This window comes from Leptodactylus fuscus, chromosome 7 (assembly GCF_031893055.1).
Source record: "Leptodactylus fuscus isolate aLepFus1 chromosome 7, aLepFus1.hap2, whole genome shotgun sequence".
In the NCBI taxonomy this organism is placed as follows: Eukaryota; Metazoa; Chordata; class Amphibia; order Anura; family Leptodactylidae; genus Leptodactylus; species Leptodactylus fuscus.
In genome coordinates, this window is record NC_134271.1 from 126,150,772 (window position 1) to 126,169,200 (window position 18,429).

Below are 18,429 nucleotides of genomic sequence, written 5' to 3' on the forward strand. Positions count from 1 at the left end.
AGCCTTAACCTGTTTTGGCATCACGCACATTCAGTATTCATGTATTGCAACCCATAACATAAGGGTCCTACAATTTTTGGATAACTCAAACTTTTATTTTGTCTCCCTATTGGGGGAATTTATTAAGACTGCCTTTACCAAAATAGTTCTGTTTTGATGATCCCATTGCTAATCTTATATAACCTAATAGATACAGTTCTTTTCCGTGTATACAGATATGACATAGTGCCATGCTCACACATATCATGTATCGATCTAGTCCTGTTGGATTCCCTGCTGTGAAGTAATGACTCATAAACTCTCCAGTGTTGATACAACGTATATGGTAATTAATCCGTGTTTCCTCTTAATTAGCACAATGCTCCAATTCCACAAGGGGGACGAGGCGCCATTCAGTTTGTGACACAGTATCAGCACTCAAGTGGACAGCGGAGAATTCGTGTAACCACAGTGGCAAGAAAGTAAGCTTTATTCTTCTAACTATACACAGTAGGAAGAAAATGCGTCAGCTGTGTAACTGGGTATCACAACATATCTGACATCAGATTCTGCTTTTCACTACAAGCCCAATCTTTCTGTAACCTGACCTGATTCAAGTAGTTGACCCCCTACCATAGCATGTCACAACAAGCCCATGTTCACACTGAGCATCCTCCATGGGGCTACTTATCAGAGGCATAATTGCTATTTAGTCAATTAAGTCATATGTTTACTGCGGTGATATAACAAGTGACGGTGAGTAGTATAGACAGGGGGATTTATTTGTTACTTGTCTCTACTGACTTGTCCAGGTTAGTAAATACTTGTATTCACTGTGAAATAGCAATTCTGGAGTCTTCTTACTATATCACTATATGCTGTTCCTCTGTTATTCCTCCTAGAAATTGACCTGGTGTGAAATATTGGTTATACCCTGTAGTGCAAATGCCACGGGGGTCCAATGCTTCATTCCATTGCAATGATTGTAGAGCAGGTCCTATCCTTCTCCTTGGCATTGGAACGGTGTAACTATAGGAGTCACAGTGGTCACTGCTGCCATCAGCTCAGAAGCCAGGTGGGTGCACAGGTCACCCTCAACACACTAGGGCTGGATACAGTTCTTGGATTTCCTTTCTGACTGCCTTTGATGGCTGGCAGTATGTGTGTTGTAAATTTATTACCCCTGCCCTGTGGGGAACTGAAGTAAGAAGATTTTTGATACACAGCCTGCCACTGTCAGAAAGGAGAAAATTAACCCTTTTCTTCATGAAACGACCAGTTGGTTAGCAGCATACATTCAAGGAGGGATTCTGTGAGGACGCTGCCTGTGGCACAAAGGGATCACGATTACCATGATGGGGGCACCAACAGCGGATGGGAAACCTGTATATACAGACATGTTGTGAGAAGGAGAGGGAAATGTAAATGCTGCTAAAAATGTACGGATGGGACATGCTGTTTGTTATGAGGGATAAGGTGCGCAGAGGGGCCCAAGTTAAGCTTTTACACCTGGGCCTTTGAGCCTTTAGTTATGGCCAGAGACTTTGAAATGACAGCTACGCTATAAGGGGTTAAAGATTTCATCTGTATTGTAGATAAAGAAAACATAATGCCATTGACAATGACAGAAACTAGTCATTGGATATGTATGTATGATAATGTATATGGAGGGAAATGGGACTCTATAAAGCCAGATGTGCTCTTGTCGTGATCCCCTTAAAATGGAGTCTCATTAGTGTCATTTGGCGTTAATTACCAAATGAGAGGGAAATGGAGGAAGTTATAGATACTGGATGAAAGCATGCTATAGATTGTTAGCACAGACTGCAGGGTATCATGTAGTCCAGAGCCGCTCATGGCCATATTGGATTAGTCACCGCAAGATAACAGGACGGAAGGGAAACAACTTACCGTATGATCGCTTTGGGAAGGAAGACGCTTCTGAGTGCCATGAAACATTTGCAAAGCAAGGAAAAGATGAATAAAGATCTTTTGAAATACTAAGGAATATACAAAAAATGTACAATGTATTTTACTGAAATGACACGCTCTGTTTTTTCACTGACACGGGTCCGTTTTCATGAACCCAGCTCACCCATTCATTGAGAAAAATAGTTCTCACATGGGATGCAATTCAGGAACAGTCCTCGTTAGATTCTTGGCGTGAAGTTAAAAGAAAAATGTGCAGTTGCGTCTTTACACATTTCCATGTTCAATTTGTCAAAAAACACAGTATTTTAAGTGTCGTTTTTGTTTTCCCAATTTTATTTTATTTTTTTTTTTTTTTGATTATCTGACCTCTTTTTATTCTTCCCCTCTCTCTAGCTGGGCTGATGCTCAAACTCAGATCCAAAACATTGCTGCTTCCTTTGACCAAGAGGCCTCTGCTATCCTAATGGCAAGACTGGCTGTGTATAGAGCCGAGACTGAAGAAGGTCCAGATGTCTTGAGATGGCTGGATCGGCAGCTTATTCGACTGGTGAGATAACGTGGGAAAAAAATACATGCTTATGAATGTGAAAGCCACTGTAGTCGTGTTGGTATCACTATTCTTCCCAAGAATAATCCACAAATTGTGGTAGCACAAGCGCCTAATATGGGCTATGTTCACATCTGCGCCGGGTAGTCTGTTCTGGTCTGTTAGAAGACCACGAGAACAGACCTCAAAAATAGCGACGCGAACTGAACCAGAAGGGCCCTATTGACTATGGTGGCCCTCAAATGTCTATTTTTTTTTATTTATTTTTTTAATTGAAATTGTTGGACAAAAATGTTGGGCTTGCCACGATTTATGATGGATCTGCGTTAGATGTGACCATTGTCTAAAGTGTATATAGCGCACAGAACAGGACCAGAATAAACACCCACAATTTTCTTAATGGTTTATTTTAACCTCCTAGTGACCAAACCATATTTAATATTTCCATAACTGTATAAGGCCTTGTTTTTTGCAGGATAAGTTGCAGTATTTAATGGTACTATTTTATAAGTTCCCTCCCCCCCACATTTGGAATTCAGCCTGGCTGACTATAGGGTATCTGCTGGGCTCCTATTAACCCCTTCCCGACGGAACAGGAGCACTGCAGATCCCCTATATTCAGCAGACCAGGCACTGTCAGACACAGGGATACCTAATGTGTTTGTGTTTCATAGTAATTTTCTACTTTTATATGTATTCTAGGGAAAGGAGGGATTTACAACTTTTTAAAAATTTTTTTAAAGCTTCCTTTTTTCCCCACTATTTTATGGGAGACTCTATACATTGATATTGCGGCTGGTCATAGACCCCCCCCCCCTAAAAAAGAATTAAAAAATGTAAAAAAAAATTCTTGCTGACTCGAGTATAAGCCGAGGGGGGGCTTTTTCAGCACAAAAACTGTGCTGAAAAATTCGGCTTATACTCGAGTATATAAGGTGCATGTATCTTATTGATTAAAGTTTATTAACTCTTTTTGGGAAGGAAAAGAAAAAAAAAAAACCCTTTTCCATTGCCTTTCTATGCCATTTACCATGTGCCATGACCCATAACTTAATTGTTATGCCCTGTAAAGGCATTAGACCCCTACAATCTTGTTTGCAGGAAGGCTGATGCCTACAGAAGGAAACCCCCTCCCTCCAAAACTTTTTAGACGCTGCATTAGGAGCAGATCCCAGGCACCCACTTTTAAAAGTCCAATAGACCCCACCCTATTTTGTTGGACTTGACGTAGATGGTCAGTTGTAGAGGAATATAGCAGCCCATAAGTGAATGACACAGGGTCATTCCTGAATAAGAGAAAATATACAAAGTGGCTGGGTCAGTCACAAAGTCAACAGCCAAGAAGAAGAAACCGTGCGTGCCAACCGCCCAAAATTATTCTAGAATTTTCAGAAAAAGTCCCAGCAAGTTTGTATGATCCGATGTATACCATACCCACAAGTAGTCGTTCCCAGGTGGGCTGAGGATGCTTCCAGGGGCATGAGACTGCACCTTATACAGAATGTATGTTTGCTCTTGTCATTGGTCCTGCACTGTGATACTGAATGATTCAGTATTTTTTTTTTAAGGGTCCTATAAACAGATTATTTTTGTTTTGTTTTTTAGTGCCAAAAGTTTGGAGAGTATCACAAGGATGACCCTAATTCCTTCCGGTTTTCAGAAACCTTTTCCCTTTACCCCCAGGTATGTATTAGATTATTAGAGCCTTGTGACAGGCAGCAAATGCTATAGGAATAGTCAAATTAAAAGATACCTTATTAATGTACATTTATAGAGTAGGTGAGATATCCAGTGGATATATACATTTATCAAGTTGTACTAACATAATAGAAAAGCGATTATAGGGGAGTATACAGAATGGCAAACACTTGATTTACCAATAGAGCCAGCTCCATAGAGCCCCTGTCTACTGTGACATGTGACAGAAATTGTTACCTACAAATAATAGTGCAATATACGTACACATAAATAATGCCGCCATATACTGTAAAAGAGTACATACATATACATAAATAATGGTTCCATATACTGTACATATAATACTATCATATGCGGTGTAATTAAATATTTCTGCCATATACTGTATACATGCATACTGTGTAGAAAAAAATGCCATATACTAGTCAAATAAATAATGTTACTATATACTGTACATAATTGTAATAAATAATGGGCCATATTCTGTGCAAATAAATGATCTGACACAGTTTTACACACCGAAGCCCACCCATTGTTGCACTATGTCATGGCAACCCCTCTTAGTAGGGTATTACACTCTGCCTTAATGGTTTTAGAGCCATGACAAGGAGTTCAAGGTATTGACTTGGCCTCAAGATCTTAATCCAATTGAGCTTCCGTGGGAAGTCTGACAGTATGATATATTCACAACAGACTAATATGTTCAGGCGTACACACCCCTTAGAATTATACACACCCAGATATATAGAGCACATAAACACTAACACATTGACTTACCTTTCAGCTCCCTCAGATAGCAGATGCCATTACACTCTTGTCTTATCTCAGGAAAGCAGATTAGGAAATAAGAAAGAAACTTCTTTGCGCCCTCTTCCCAAAAAGAGGGCGCAAAGAAGTTGCTAGGAGCAGAGCCATCAACTCAGCCAGAATTATTAGGATTTAAGCCAGAAAATTGGTGTAAATGTTGGCAGAATGAGAATAGATTCGCTGCAGGTACGTGGCCCCCCCCTTCCATCCTATCCTATCCTATCCTCCTACTATAATAATAATAATATAATATATAATAATATTATAATAATAAGATATATATATATATAAAATAACGGCTGAACGGATTTGAATGAAATTCGGCACATAGATAGATTGTAACCTCGATTAACCTATAGGCTACTTTTTATCCCGGTAAATTACATGGTTTCATGACAGTTATGAATTTAGGTTCACATACTAGGACTGTTATATCTCTGTATAAACACACGCTAACCCTCAGTGTATAGATACCTTTGCATATTATCTGATCTGACTGGCAAACACCTTTAATCCAAATTGGCAGTTTGCCAATTTTTAACAAGCCTGGAAAAAGAGAATCTAATTTGTCGCAAACAACGACAGCTATGAGGAAGCCAGAAGTCACAGAGTTCTCCTCAAGCACAACTGAGTGGGATCATCGATGTCAACAACACGCTTCTTATATGGCTTCCCAGCGAGCTGCTGAGATGCCGGAACAATGCAAGAACCAAGTTCAACAGCAGTCCGGCTTGAGAGATGCCGAAATGCCAGAGTATGCGGATCAACGCCAACAACACACTCATTATGTGGCATCCCAGTGAGCTGCTGAGATGCCAGAACAATCACGGGCAAAGCGCCAGGAACGAGTTGAGTGGCAGGCCAGCTTGACAGCTGACGAAACACCAGAGCAGGCGTGGCCACACGGTGGCTCAGTGGTTAGCACTGCAGCCTTGCAGTGCTGGAGTCCTGGTGTTCAAATCCCACCAAGGGCAAAAAACCATCTGCAAGGAGTTTGTATGTTCTCCCCGTGTTTGCATGGATTTACATCCCATATTCCAAAGACATACTGATAGGGGGAAAAAAAAGTACATTGTGATCTCTATGTGGGACTCGCAATCTACATAAAAAAAAAAGAAACACCAGAGCATGCGGATCATCAACACCAACAACACGCTCATTATATGATGTTCCAGCGAGGTGCTGAGATGCCAGAACAACCCCAGGCACAGTGCAAAAAACAAGTTCAGCGGCAGGCCAGCATGAGAGTTGCCGAACCGCCGCAGCATGCAGTTCATCAATGCCAAGAACACTCTCATTAATATGGTGTCCCAGCGAGTTGCTGAGATGCCGGAACAATCACAGGCACGGTGTAAGGAACAAGTTCAGCAGCAGGACAGCTTAACAGCTGCCGAAATGCCGGAGCAGGCAAACCATCGACGGCAGCAATTTGCTAAATATAGGCGGATCATCAACGCCAACAACCCACAGACAAAGTCGCAGGCAGAGGCTAGTAGTACATATAGATCATGGAAATTGGAGCTCATCACTTAATGGGTTTACAAAAATGATAACTTGTTAAATGGAATTGAGTACAAAGCAGATCTATGGGCAGGAGGTCATGGCTATAATTTGTCTTTTTATCAAATTAAAACTGAGCTTTTTCTTTTTCCTTTAGTTTATGTTCCATTTGAGAAGATCGCCTTTTCTGCAGGTGTTTAACAACAGTCCAGATGAGAGTTCCTACTATAGACATCACTTCATGCGGCAAGATCTTACCCAGTCCCTTATAATGGTGCAGCCCATCCTGTATTCCTACTCTTTCAGTGGTCCTCCAGAGGTATGGCCACGTATCATATTGGAAAGAACACCAAAGATTACAGTCCTGTAGTGGAGCTAAAGGAGATATTAAAGGGATCTTATCATTGGATACCCTTTTTTCTAACTAACACGAAGGAATAGCCTTAAGAAAGGCTATTCTTCTCCTACCTTTAGATGTCTTCTCCACGCCGCTCTTCGGTATGCAAATGAGTTCTCTCGCAGCACTGGGGGCGGTCCTCAGCACTCAAACAGCACTGGGGGCGTCCTCAATGCTGTGAGAGAAATCTCCAGCGCCGCCTCCATATTCTTCAGGAACGGCCTCTTCACTCGTCTGTTGGATGAAACATTTACTGCAATAGAGAATACAAGCAATACATGATCAATTTCAATGGATCTTTTCAGACCCCAGAGTATAATAGTTGTTCATGGGTGTCCATAATGAAGCATAATAGTGTGTGCAAGGGCCACTATGGGTCATAATAGTGCGTGCAGGGGCCACTATGGGGCATAATACTGTGTGCAGGGGCCACTATGGGGCATTATACTATGTGCAAGGGCCACTATGCAGCATAATACTGTGTGCAGGGGCCACTATGGGGCATAATACTGTGTGCAGGGGCCACTATGGGGCATAATACTATGTGCAGGGGCCACTATGGGGCATAATACTATGTGCAAGGGCCACTATGCAGCATAATACTGTGTGCAGAGGCCACTATGGGGCATTATACTGTGTGCAGGGGCCACTATGGGGCATTATACTGTGTGCAGGGGCCACTGTGGGGGATAATACTGTGTGCAGGGGCCACTATGGGGAATAATACTGTGTGCAGGGGCAACTCTGGGGCAATAATACTATGTGAAGGGCCAGTAGGGCATATATTTTAGTAGCCACTATGGGGTACAATAGTGCGCGCAGGAATGGGGGGGTGTCGGTCAGTCGGGGTCTTCAGCGTTGGTCATGGGTGGGGGGGCAATAGTTTGCCACGGGGCCCCGCCATTCCTAGTTATGCCACTGCTTGGGGACGTGGACCCCACTGGGTCTGAATTTCCATCAGTGGTGTCTTCATTGCTCCGGTTCATTATAGACCTACCAGATGTGTGTTGTACTTTTGCTTGGCCACAGATCTAGCAATCCCCCACACACACTATCTCTAGAATGATTTACGGTGTTATGCTGAAAGTAATTTCTTAGTCTGTGACACAGATTCTGCCCAGTCCAAAACCACTAATGTGTTGTTAGATGGCGCAGAGCTTTCCTGTAACGATAATTGCTGCAGCGATTAACCTCAGACATGGCGGGAGCCATCAGTGGCATTTCAAGGTGCCGGAGTGGTGTTTACAATGGTCATTGATAAATGCAAAAGAATGGTAATGCACAGTTTACAGATAGCAGAAGGAATGATGTTTTCACTATCCTTTGTCCCCTAGAGAATATGGGAATAGACTGACCCAGGTAATGTCCTAGACACACCTATTGATTTGTATTTAACCCTTCATTCCATAATGATAGTAGAAAGCAGAAGTGATGGAGACCTCTATGTAAGTGTCACATGGATGCGTTGATCGTGCCCACACGTCACATGGGCAGATAATGCAGATTAAACGTCCCTCTGGCTGGTAACGGAAAAACGAAATGGACCAGCCTCCTCCAAAGAACAGGCAAGGAAACAGCGCTCAACCAGATGTATAAAGGACTTCTTTATTAGCACAACGCGTTTCGGACCAGCAAAAGGCCCTTTATCAAGTGCAGATATTCCTGCCACGATGGGCCAGCAGTATTGGCTGGTAATGAGAAACTTATAAGTGTCCTATACTGGGGCTGCGGCTAGCTATATTTCAATGGCCATACACACAATAGTTTTTTCCAGATATTGCTTGACAGCTGCCCATACACATATACCCCTGGCATGGATGAGTACACATATGTTAAGGCCATCGCTAAACACCGTCTACAGCAGAATTAAAGGATCGGGCAATGGAAATCCAATTGGCCGATCCCTAGCACCCCCTACGTCTCCCATTGGGGGAAAGTCATGAGGTCTCCGTACAGGTTAGACCATGGGTCTCAAACTGGGCAAGCAAATGGACTGTATGTAGAAAAAATTGGTAAATGGCCCCAGTAGTGGTCTTGTACAGTTCAGTAGCCCCCAGCCAGTACTTAACTCGCTGCTCCAGGTGCACATACACTATATATCAAATTGCTGCATCGTGTGGAAACGCGTTGCATACTCATAGATGGTTCACCACTGCAAAACCTTAACAGGTTTCTTTGGGAATTTTATATGGAGGACCTTTCCTCAAGGTGGGCCATCAATACCTGATCGGGGGGGGGGGGGGGGGGTCGAACACAACACCCCCACCGATTAGCTGTTCTAACTTCCACTGGGCAATGGAACTATACAGTGTATGGAGCAAGACAGATTTGTTCAGTTTGTAGTGGCGGTGACGCTCAATACACTTGAGTGGAAACTGAGCTGCAGTAATCAAGAAACGACCACTACACAGTGGATGGCGCTATTCACTTCAGACTCCATCCACTGTATAGATCTGGAAGCAGCTGAGAACAACCGATCAGATATTGATGACCTCTGATCCTTTACTATATATGCATGATCTATGATATTTCATGAAACAACATTAATGCAAATTTTTTCATTGTTTTTCTAGCCTGTACTGCTGGATAGCAGTAGTATTCTCCCAGATAGGATCCTTCTGATGGACACCTTTTTCCAAATTCTCATTTACCACGGTGAGGTGAGTTTGGTTCATTCTGTCACGTTATTATTAATGGAATATTTTGCGTTTAATTCATATTCTTAATTTATGGTTCTCTTTGTTCTTCCTGCCTTTCTTTAATCTAGACTATTGCACAGTGGAGGAAAGCCGGCTATCAAGACATGCCTGAATATGAGAATTTCCGACACTTGCTGCAGGCCCCTGTGGATGATGGCCAGGAGATCCTGCACTCTCGTTTCCCAATGCCGCGGTACATAGACACAGAACATGGAGGAAGCCAAGTAAGTGCTGGTATAAGGAAACCGATTCACAGAAGGAAGTGCCAAGATAAAACTGGAGAGGCAACCACACTTACATTGCAATCAGGGTCATTCATTTCCTCTTATTAACCCCTTCCCACCACAGATCTGGTTCTTTGGACTGATGATACTCCCCAAAATGGCGCCTCAGTCAGCTTTGACCAAGGCGTCAGGAGTCTTAATACAGCAGAGACCCAGAAACTGAGCGGCCGCCATATTTAAATACCCAGCATCTGCCATACTAGTAGAAAATAGTCAAGGAAAAGTGCACGCTACCTCTCTACAATAATGATGCAATGGCCGAATATCATGTCCTCATAAATGGTCAACAGCAACAACCACAGTCTGACCATACGTGATAAGATGTAGTCACAGGCAGAATACACAGTCAATTCAGCAACACTCAGGTATCTTCTCTGATTGGAATCCTTTTCTGCTCCATGCGGCCCAGGCCTCCATGATGACATCTACCACATAGCATACCTGTTCTGTAGCGGCCCACTATATAGGAAAGCTATGAATGAGTGTAGCACATGTACAGGTAACATATCCAAAGAGGGGTGCAAACACGGTCTTACATAGTGGCGTAATAACTTATTTATTGCCAGTGACAGAACAGATTGGAGTGGGGTAATATGGACATGAGTTTTGTCTAGTGCTGCTACTTTTGTGAAGCCAATGGAAAGGAGGCCATAATGGATGGCTGGTGATTACGGTTGAGCTATCGTGTTCGGAAAAAATCGGATTCCGATCGGCGATCGAGAAAATTTCACGATTGCGAACGGAATTCCGAACACGATCTTTATAGGCGGGATCGGTAGTATTTCCCACAATGCCTTCACACTGAGTATACAGTGTATACTCAGTGTGAAGGCTCCGCTGCGGTTCCATAGGAATGAATGGAAGCAGCCGACACACAGCCTTAACCCCCTGCACGCCGGCTGCCTCCATTCATTCTAATGGGAGACTAAACTAACATGTCGCGTAACTGCTTACCTCCAGGGATGGCTGCTCCGCTGCTGTTCACCTCGCTGCTGCTCCAGCTGCAGTCTTCTTCGCCTCGCGGCCTCCTCCCTGCCAGGTTAGGAGAGTGTGGGCGGGTACAGGGCGGGGAGACGTGACATCTCCCCTCCCAGTACCCGTCCACACTCTCCTAACCTGGCAGGGAGGGGGCAGCGAAGGGAGAAGAAGACTGCAGCTGGAGCGGCAGTGAGGCGAAGAACAAGTGGACACCACGGGGGGGGACTAAGTAGCCAGAGGATTAAAAAAAAATCCTCTGGCTACTTAGTGATTCACTACACAGTGTGGATTCTAACAATTGTCAGATTCCATGCTGTATAGTGAATAGGATTGCTTTTAAAATCCGATCTCCGATTAATAAAAAAATCCCATTGACTTGCATTGGGATCGGAATTGGGATCGAGATCGGGTTCGAATGAAAATTGATCGGAAATTGGATTTTAAAATCGGTCCTGAAAAGTCAGGATCGGCTCAACCCTACTAGTGATGGACTAGGGCTTTGTGTACACATTGCAATGGAGCGACCATATAATAAATGAGGGAATGACCATAGAAATAGGGTTGATTTTAGGATGGGTTATAATAACCGGGTTCTGCTTGTATAACATGTAGGGACGTGACTCTACCTGTAACAATGGTACATTGCTATTACAATGGTGCTTTACATTACCGTCATTGTACAGATAACTAAGCCCTTCATTGACAGATGTAATAAACAGGATGAGCCAAAACCTACAAATGAAAAACGTATAAATTGGATAAAAATTGCAACCTGTTATTATTTTGTTTTAATTTCTAGGCTCGCTTTCTGCTATCAAAAGTGAATCCTTCCCAAACTCATAACAACATGTATGGCTGGGGACAGGTCGGTGTTCATGCAGATTTCTGCTTTTTATCCTATTTTTGGCCCAGTGGCAAACACTGTAATGTATAAAAGGGTATCCCCACTTTAGACATTTATGGCATATCCATAAAATATCTTGATAGAAGGGATTCCCACCTCTGCAGAGAATTGGATTTCCGGTGAGGTCTCTGCCACATCCATGTAGAGAATGACTGGATTGATAGACACGTGTACCCTGGTGGCCGGAAGCCATATGCAAGAAATGTTCTTTACTACTACAGTGTATGGAGCCAGTATACAGAATACATACACTATGCAGCTCTGTTCCCATTCACTTCTATAGGATCAGAGCTTCTTCTGGCCATATAACTTGTATTCAGCTCTTGCATCCGAATCCACTGATCGGTGTGGGGTCAGACTCTCACAGATCTGATTCTGATGACCTATTACTATCTATTACCCACGGGTCTGGGACAACCCCTTTAACAATGATTTGGGGGATCATTTTGATCAGACTGTACAGATATAGATATCCTGTAAAGAATGATTTATTCACACTTACACTTTATTGCAGGAAAGCGGGGCTCCCATTCTCACAGATGATGTCAGCCTGCAAGTTTTCATGGACCACCTGAAGAAGCTGGCCGTGTCCAGTGCGGCCTAGATGCCTGAACGGACATTATATATATATATATATAGGGGAGCAGCCATACTGGTGCGCTCCTATAGCCTGGAGACTGACTTCTCATTCATCCTGCTTTCTGTTGAGTGTGACTTCTGCACATGCTGCCTATCCCAATCACATCTGAACATTAATGTGTAGCACTCAGACATATATGTACATGTGTATACATGGACACGTATGTCTCATGACATCTTATTTATACACCAATACAAATAGCTATATTTTGGTACCTAGTCTGTTTCCAGTCTGTAGCCCCACACTACATGAGATGACGTTTTTAGTAAAGGAGAAATAAGCCATACACATATAGACATGACTTATGGCCTGTTGTAACAAGGAATCTTTCCAATGACTATTACCATACTGCTCAACTACAAATGGAGAACAGGCCTTAAAAGCTGGTTCTTACGTCTAGTGGCCCCAGAGTAATTGTAATACCTATAATGTGCATGTGTCTAAGAGCGGATCACAAAGGAAATGGCTAAGAAACACACATGGCAGATATGGAAGTGAAAAGGTTAGGCTACATTCACAACAGCATCCATTATTCAGACCCTCTTGCACCCATCTTCATGGATTTCCCCATACATTGAAGCGCATGGAGGGATCTGTAAAAATGGACAAAAATAGAACATGGCCTATATTTTGCAATCCTTGAAAACAGACTGTCAAAATATCGGTAATGTGAATAGCCCCCGTTCACAAATATTGAAATAAATGCGACCTTATACAATAAGAATAATGGACATCACGCAGCCATGTTCACTGTTATGTGAGTAATAGGGTAAGTACATTTCACACAGACCTTTCCAGTGGTTTCAGTAGGCTCAAATTGAACCAATATTCACCCCGGACGCTTCCATTTTGACAATGCACAGGTTCCTACTAGAGATGAGTGAGTACTGTTCGGATCAGCCGATCCGAACAGCATGCTCGCATAGAAATGAATGGATGTAGCCAGCACGCGAGGGGGTTAAGCGGCCGGCCGCCGTCAAAATGGAAGTACCAGGTGCATCCATTCATTTCTATGGAGCGTGCTGTTCGGATCGGCTGACCCGAACAGTACTCGCTCATCTCACTTCCTACTGATCTCTTCAGCACTGAGGTGAGGCATCGCTGTGGCGAGAATAAGTAGCCATTTCCTATTAGTCAAGAAAGTGTCACTTCTTAGCTCCCCACTGGGTAGGAACGAGAATGAAGTGGCTAAAATAAGGTCCCTGCTGTGGCGTAGTTCCAGTAGATGGCGCTGCCTCAGCTCCAGAGGTTTAGCTGTGTGGTCTGGAGGGCTCCACCTGCCAATCCATCACAGCGAACAGACTCTCCGCCTTTTTAGGTGCGGCATGGTCCAGGTAGAGACTGACTGTACCTCTCCTAAATACAACCCTAACCCGCCTGGTTTGACATGGACATGGGGTGGTGCCTCATACTAATAATCATAGGAGAGGGCTAAAGCAGCATCAGCTACAGGATCCATAGCAAACCAGTGAGCACCTTATTAACCACTTCATTCTAGCATCTAGATTTAACCCTTTGTGATCCCATTGCCTCCATTTTTTTTTGCCCCATCAGAAGGAACGTGATTCTAGAATAGAATATTCAGTATCTATTGTATTGAAGATATTGGAGCCTAACAACACCACTGTATATGTTGCTTCGGACAGAAATCCAGCATTTATACCACCTGCCAGCTCTCCTGTAGCAAGAACATACATGAAGCAGAAAATATCCCCTCTGCTGACTTATAACGGCTTGCTGGTGTTACCACAAATATATATATATATATATATATATATATATATATATATATATATATATATATATATATATATATATATATATATATATCCTTTTACAGACCCAAAGCAGAGCCTTCATATTTTCTAGACATCTTATCTACACCTGTATAATCTTGGTTGACTGTATTCATTTTTGCATGTGAATTAGTTTTCGTTTTTTATTTTATGTTTGTAAGGCTAGGTTCACCCCTGCGCCTGCTTTACGTTCCGGGTTTCCATTCTTGAATCCCAAGAACGGAAACCCGAACGCAGGTGTGAACCTAGCGTAAACCTACTCCGAGCCTTATTTGCAGTGTTAATGGAATCTATAGGATTTACAATTTGCCTCTATTTTCAAGTTTGTGCAGTTACGACGTTCCTGGTTTACACACCCAAAGGTTTAGCTTGGATTTTGCTGCTTATTTTGCTGCCTGTTATAAGGAATATACAGTAACTGAAATCTGCTTTATGTTTTATACTAGTCGCCATTCTCAAAAAAATAAAAAAAAATAAAAATTTCAGTCTTCTTCTGTTGTGTCTGAGACTGAAGCCCCACATTGCGGAAACGCAGCTTTTTTGCAGATTTTGTTGCGGTTTCTTGAGCCAAAGCCAGGAGTGGATTGAGTAGAAGGTAGAAGTATAAGAACGTCCTTTATATTTCCCATTCATTTTGTAGTCATTCTTGGCTTTGGCTCAAAAAAACGCAACAAAATCTGCAACCCTGCAGAATTACACTCTTTATGACTATTTGCAGAACTCCCATCAAAGTACATGGAGAGAGCCACAAATGTGCAGCCATAAGATCATGGACTGCAGGACCCCGTACTCTTTATATGGCAGCACGTCCTAGAGGTGAGATCCATTTATAAATGTCTAAGATGGGAGTACTCCATGTTAAGGGGGCATTCACACGATGTAACGCGGCGTTGATACTGACACTTAAACTCGTGTCAGAATCATCGCTGTCAAACAGAATCCCATTGACTTCAATGGGTTCCGTTTAGCGCACGTAACACATTGAAATCAATGGGTTAAAAAGCCTCACATTGATTTCAATGTGTTACGCGCGCTAAACGGAACCCATTGAAGTCAATGGGATTCTGTTTTCCAGCGCTGATTCTGACACGCGTTTACGTGTCAGAATCAACGCCGCATTACATCGTGTGAATGGACCCTTATGGTTTAAGGGAGTTTACCCCAACCAAAATCTCTTCTAAACCATTTATACGCTGGTGTAGGGGCTCTTAGTGACATAGTGGACCTTTTTGTGTTAAAATGTAATATTGATATCAAGAAAATCAATTCTTTTCCATATACAAATTAGCTATTCAATGTACCCGGGGTGTTGCCACATCTGCCATGTGACTGATTTATGTCTGTTCACCACATATTGCAGCCCAACAATCTTTGTAAGGGGGCAGCGCTGAGTGACAATCACAGGTGAGCAAGACTGCACGAAGGTATGTTCACTATGTCACTTACCGGCCCTAGATGAAGCAGAATGAGCCCGTGATCCTCCACCCAGGGGTGTAACCAGGGGGGGTGCAGAGGGTGCAGTCGCCTTAGGGGGCCCATAAGCACTGGCATCAGTACTGAGATTGCAGCTTCCATCTGGCCCATAAGCCAAGGAGACCCACAGATTCCCCTCACCACACTAAGGAGGATCAAACTCCTTAGTACCGGTAACCATCACTATCAAGAATTCACTGTAGAAATCAGGTAGGGGGCCCCGGACAAAAGATTGCACGGGGCCCACAAGACTTTAGTTACACCACTCCCCATGTTTTTTAACCCTTTTAATCTTGAACAACCTAAATGGCCAAGTGGAACCATTGAGTAAATGTTAAAAACACAGGAATGTGCATCCGTGCTGCAATAAATGAGTAAGTGATGGCAGTTTAATGGAGCATCAACAGCTTTAACCACTTACTAACCACCCTGTGACTTTTTACATCTGGGAAATTAATTCTGCTAGGATGTATCTGTACAACTATGGAATCTGCCATGATGCAGTTTTCCCCATGGCCCAGCGGTCATTTGATCGGCAAGGCTAGGAACTGCAGGATCTTTTGGATCGTAGAGGACCCAGGTCAGGTCCACAGAGTATACCCGCAGGCTGTATTCCTCCTGTAAGGCTAGATTCAGACGTCCATTTTTCTCGGCTGTCTTGCACTTGAGGGGCCCTTGTATTCACAGATCCTTCATTCGTTACAGTGGACGGATCCATGAAAATGGAAAAAATAGGGCATTACCTATATTTTGACCCCCACACTGACGTTGAATGTAATGCTGCCGTGTGATGTATGTTTTATTCACTGTCATGTGAATGGAGCTTTGCTGGGGCTAATGTATTAGCCCCAGTTATGGGGGAAAATTACAAAAAAAAAAAAAAAAATGTAAAATTAAATTGCCCCCAATTGTGGGAGAGTAATGTTTAGGTTTTGTTTTTTGTTTTTTTTTAAAAAAGTGTCATTATTACACCCACATCACTGGTTCTAGCCTCCCTTATGTCCACTACACGAACCTATGTCGCCTACATAAAAAATCTTCAGAATAGAATGGGTAAGTTACTTTAAAAAAAATATTGGGGATTATTTATCATCTGCCATATTTCTTGCCGATGCGCTTTTTTTTTTTTCAGACTAGTGTGGTGCTTATTTATGATGTCGGTACCTCCTGCTGTGCACGTGTAAGTTACCGTATATACTCGAGTATAAGCCGAATTTTTCAGCCCAGTTTTTGTGCTGAAAAAAACCCCCTCAGCTTATACTCGAGTCAGCAAAAAAAAAAAAATTTTTTTTTTTTTTTTTTTTTTAGGAGGAGGGGTCTATGACCAGCCACAATATTAATGTAGAAATATAATCTCCCATAAAATAGTGCAAAAAAAAAAAAAAAGTTGTAAATCCCTCCTTTCCCTAGAATACATATAAAAGTAGAAAATGACTGTGACGCACATACACATTAGGTATCCTGTGTCTGACAGTCCCCGTCTACTGAATATAGGGGATCTGCAGTGCTCCTGTTCCATCAGGAAGGGGTTAATAGGAGCACTGCAGATACCCTATATTCAGCCCGGCTGAATTCCAAGTGGGGGAAAAAAAAAACCTCAGTCCTCAAGCTCAGGGAAGGGGCAGACAGACAACCAAAACACCCCCTCCCCTTCCCCAGCAACTACTGCACCCAAAATCTCCGACCAATTTAATTTTTGAAATTTTCCAGTAGTTGCTGCATTTCCCCCCCTCAGCTTATACTCGAGTCAATAAGTTTTCCCAGTTTTTTGTGGTAAAATTAGGGGCCTCGGCTTATATTCGGGTCGGCTTATACTCGAGTATATACGGTACTTTAAATGCACCTTTTTCTGCCACGTGCACTGTGTGGCTTTTTTTTGTGCAAAAAGGCTCAAGTATTGAAAAATTGCGCAGTCACCACTTTCTAATACATTCTAACCTGATGGAGCCTTTACGTCACCCATGGACTGAAGAGCCTTTTTTTTTGCCATTTTTAAGGAGATAAATACAGTGTGAAAAGGATCTCCATATAGGCCACGCCCTGTTTTCTCACCAAAAAACAAAATTGGTGAAAGCAGCATTAGGGTCCATTCATACAGAGGAAAATGATGTTGAATTTTCCATGTGGAAAAAAAAAAGCCTCCCATTGATTTAGAGTCTGCACACGGAGTTTACGCTCGCTTATTCTGAACGTAAAACTCGTTCAGAGTGAGCGGCGTAATAAAATAGATCCCATTGACTTGAATGGGTGCCGGCATACGAGCGCTACCTATTGAAATCAATGGGAGGCGCTTTTTTTTTTTTTTTTTTTAAACCTATTACTTTCCATGTGATACGCGCGTATGCCGGCACCCATAGAAGTCAATGGGATCTGTTTTAACACTGCTCAATCTGAACGAGTTTTATGTTCAGAATAAGCGAGCGTAAACTCCGTGTGAAGGCTTCCTTAAATGGGTTCTGCTAGCTTTTTTTTCTTCTAGCGGAAAATTGCGCTTTTAGAATCAATTGGAGGCTTTTTTTTCCACATGGAAAATTCCACACAAATTCCTCACCATTTTCCTCCGTGTGAATGAACCCTTAGGGCTAGTTCACACGTGAGTATAAGGGGAGGTTTTTGACAGCGGATTTCGTGTCCAAAACCTCCCCTTATAATGGTGGTCTATGGAGACCGCCGGGCTTCTGTTCTCCGCTAGCGGCGAGCTGCTGCTAGCGGAGAAAAGAAAGGACATGTCCTTTCTTCAGGCGGAAGCCGCGCAGGCTCAGCTGCGCGGCTTCCGCCCCCGGCAGCTCCCTCCT

General features: G+C 42.9%; 1 protein-coding gene across 2 annotated transcripts in view; it reads left to right on the forward strand.

The window, feature by feature from the left end:
* SEC23A (SEC23 homolog A, COPII component) overlaps positions 1 to 14,153 on the forward strand; it is a 61,385-nt gene extending 47,232 nt beyond the window's left edge. For both annotated transcript variants that reach the window (XM_075283052.1, XM_075283054.1), the window contains exons 13-20: positions 355 to 461; positions 2,305 to 2,458; positions 4,064 to 4,141; positions 6,621 to 6,782; positions 9,434 to 9,520; positions 9,628 to 9,783; positions 11,621 to 11,686; positions 12,240 to 14,153. In XM_075283052.1, the coding sequence (XP_075139153.1) occupies positions 355 to 461; positions 2,305 to 2,458; positions 4,064 to 4,141; positions 6,621 to 6,782; positions 9,434 to 9,520; positions 9,628 to 9,783; positions 11,621 to 11,686; positions 12,240 to 12,329 (900 nt within the window). In that variant the 3' untranslated portion in view covers positions 12,330 to 14,153. The remainder of the gene's footprint in view (positions 1 to 354; positions 462 to 2,304; positions 2,459 to 4,063; positions 4,142 to 6,620; positions 6,783 to 9,433; positions 9,521 to 9,627; positions 9,784 to 11,620; positions 11,687 to 12,239) is intronic.
* The last annotated feature ends 4,276 nt before the right edge of the window (positions 14,154 to 18,429 follow it).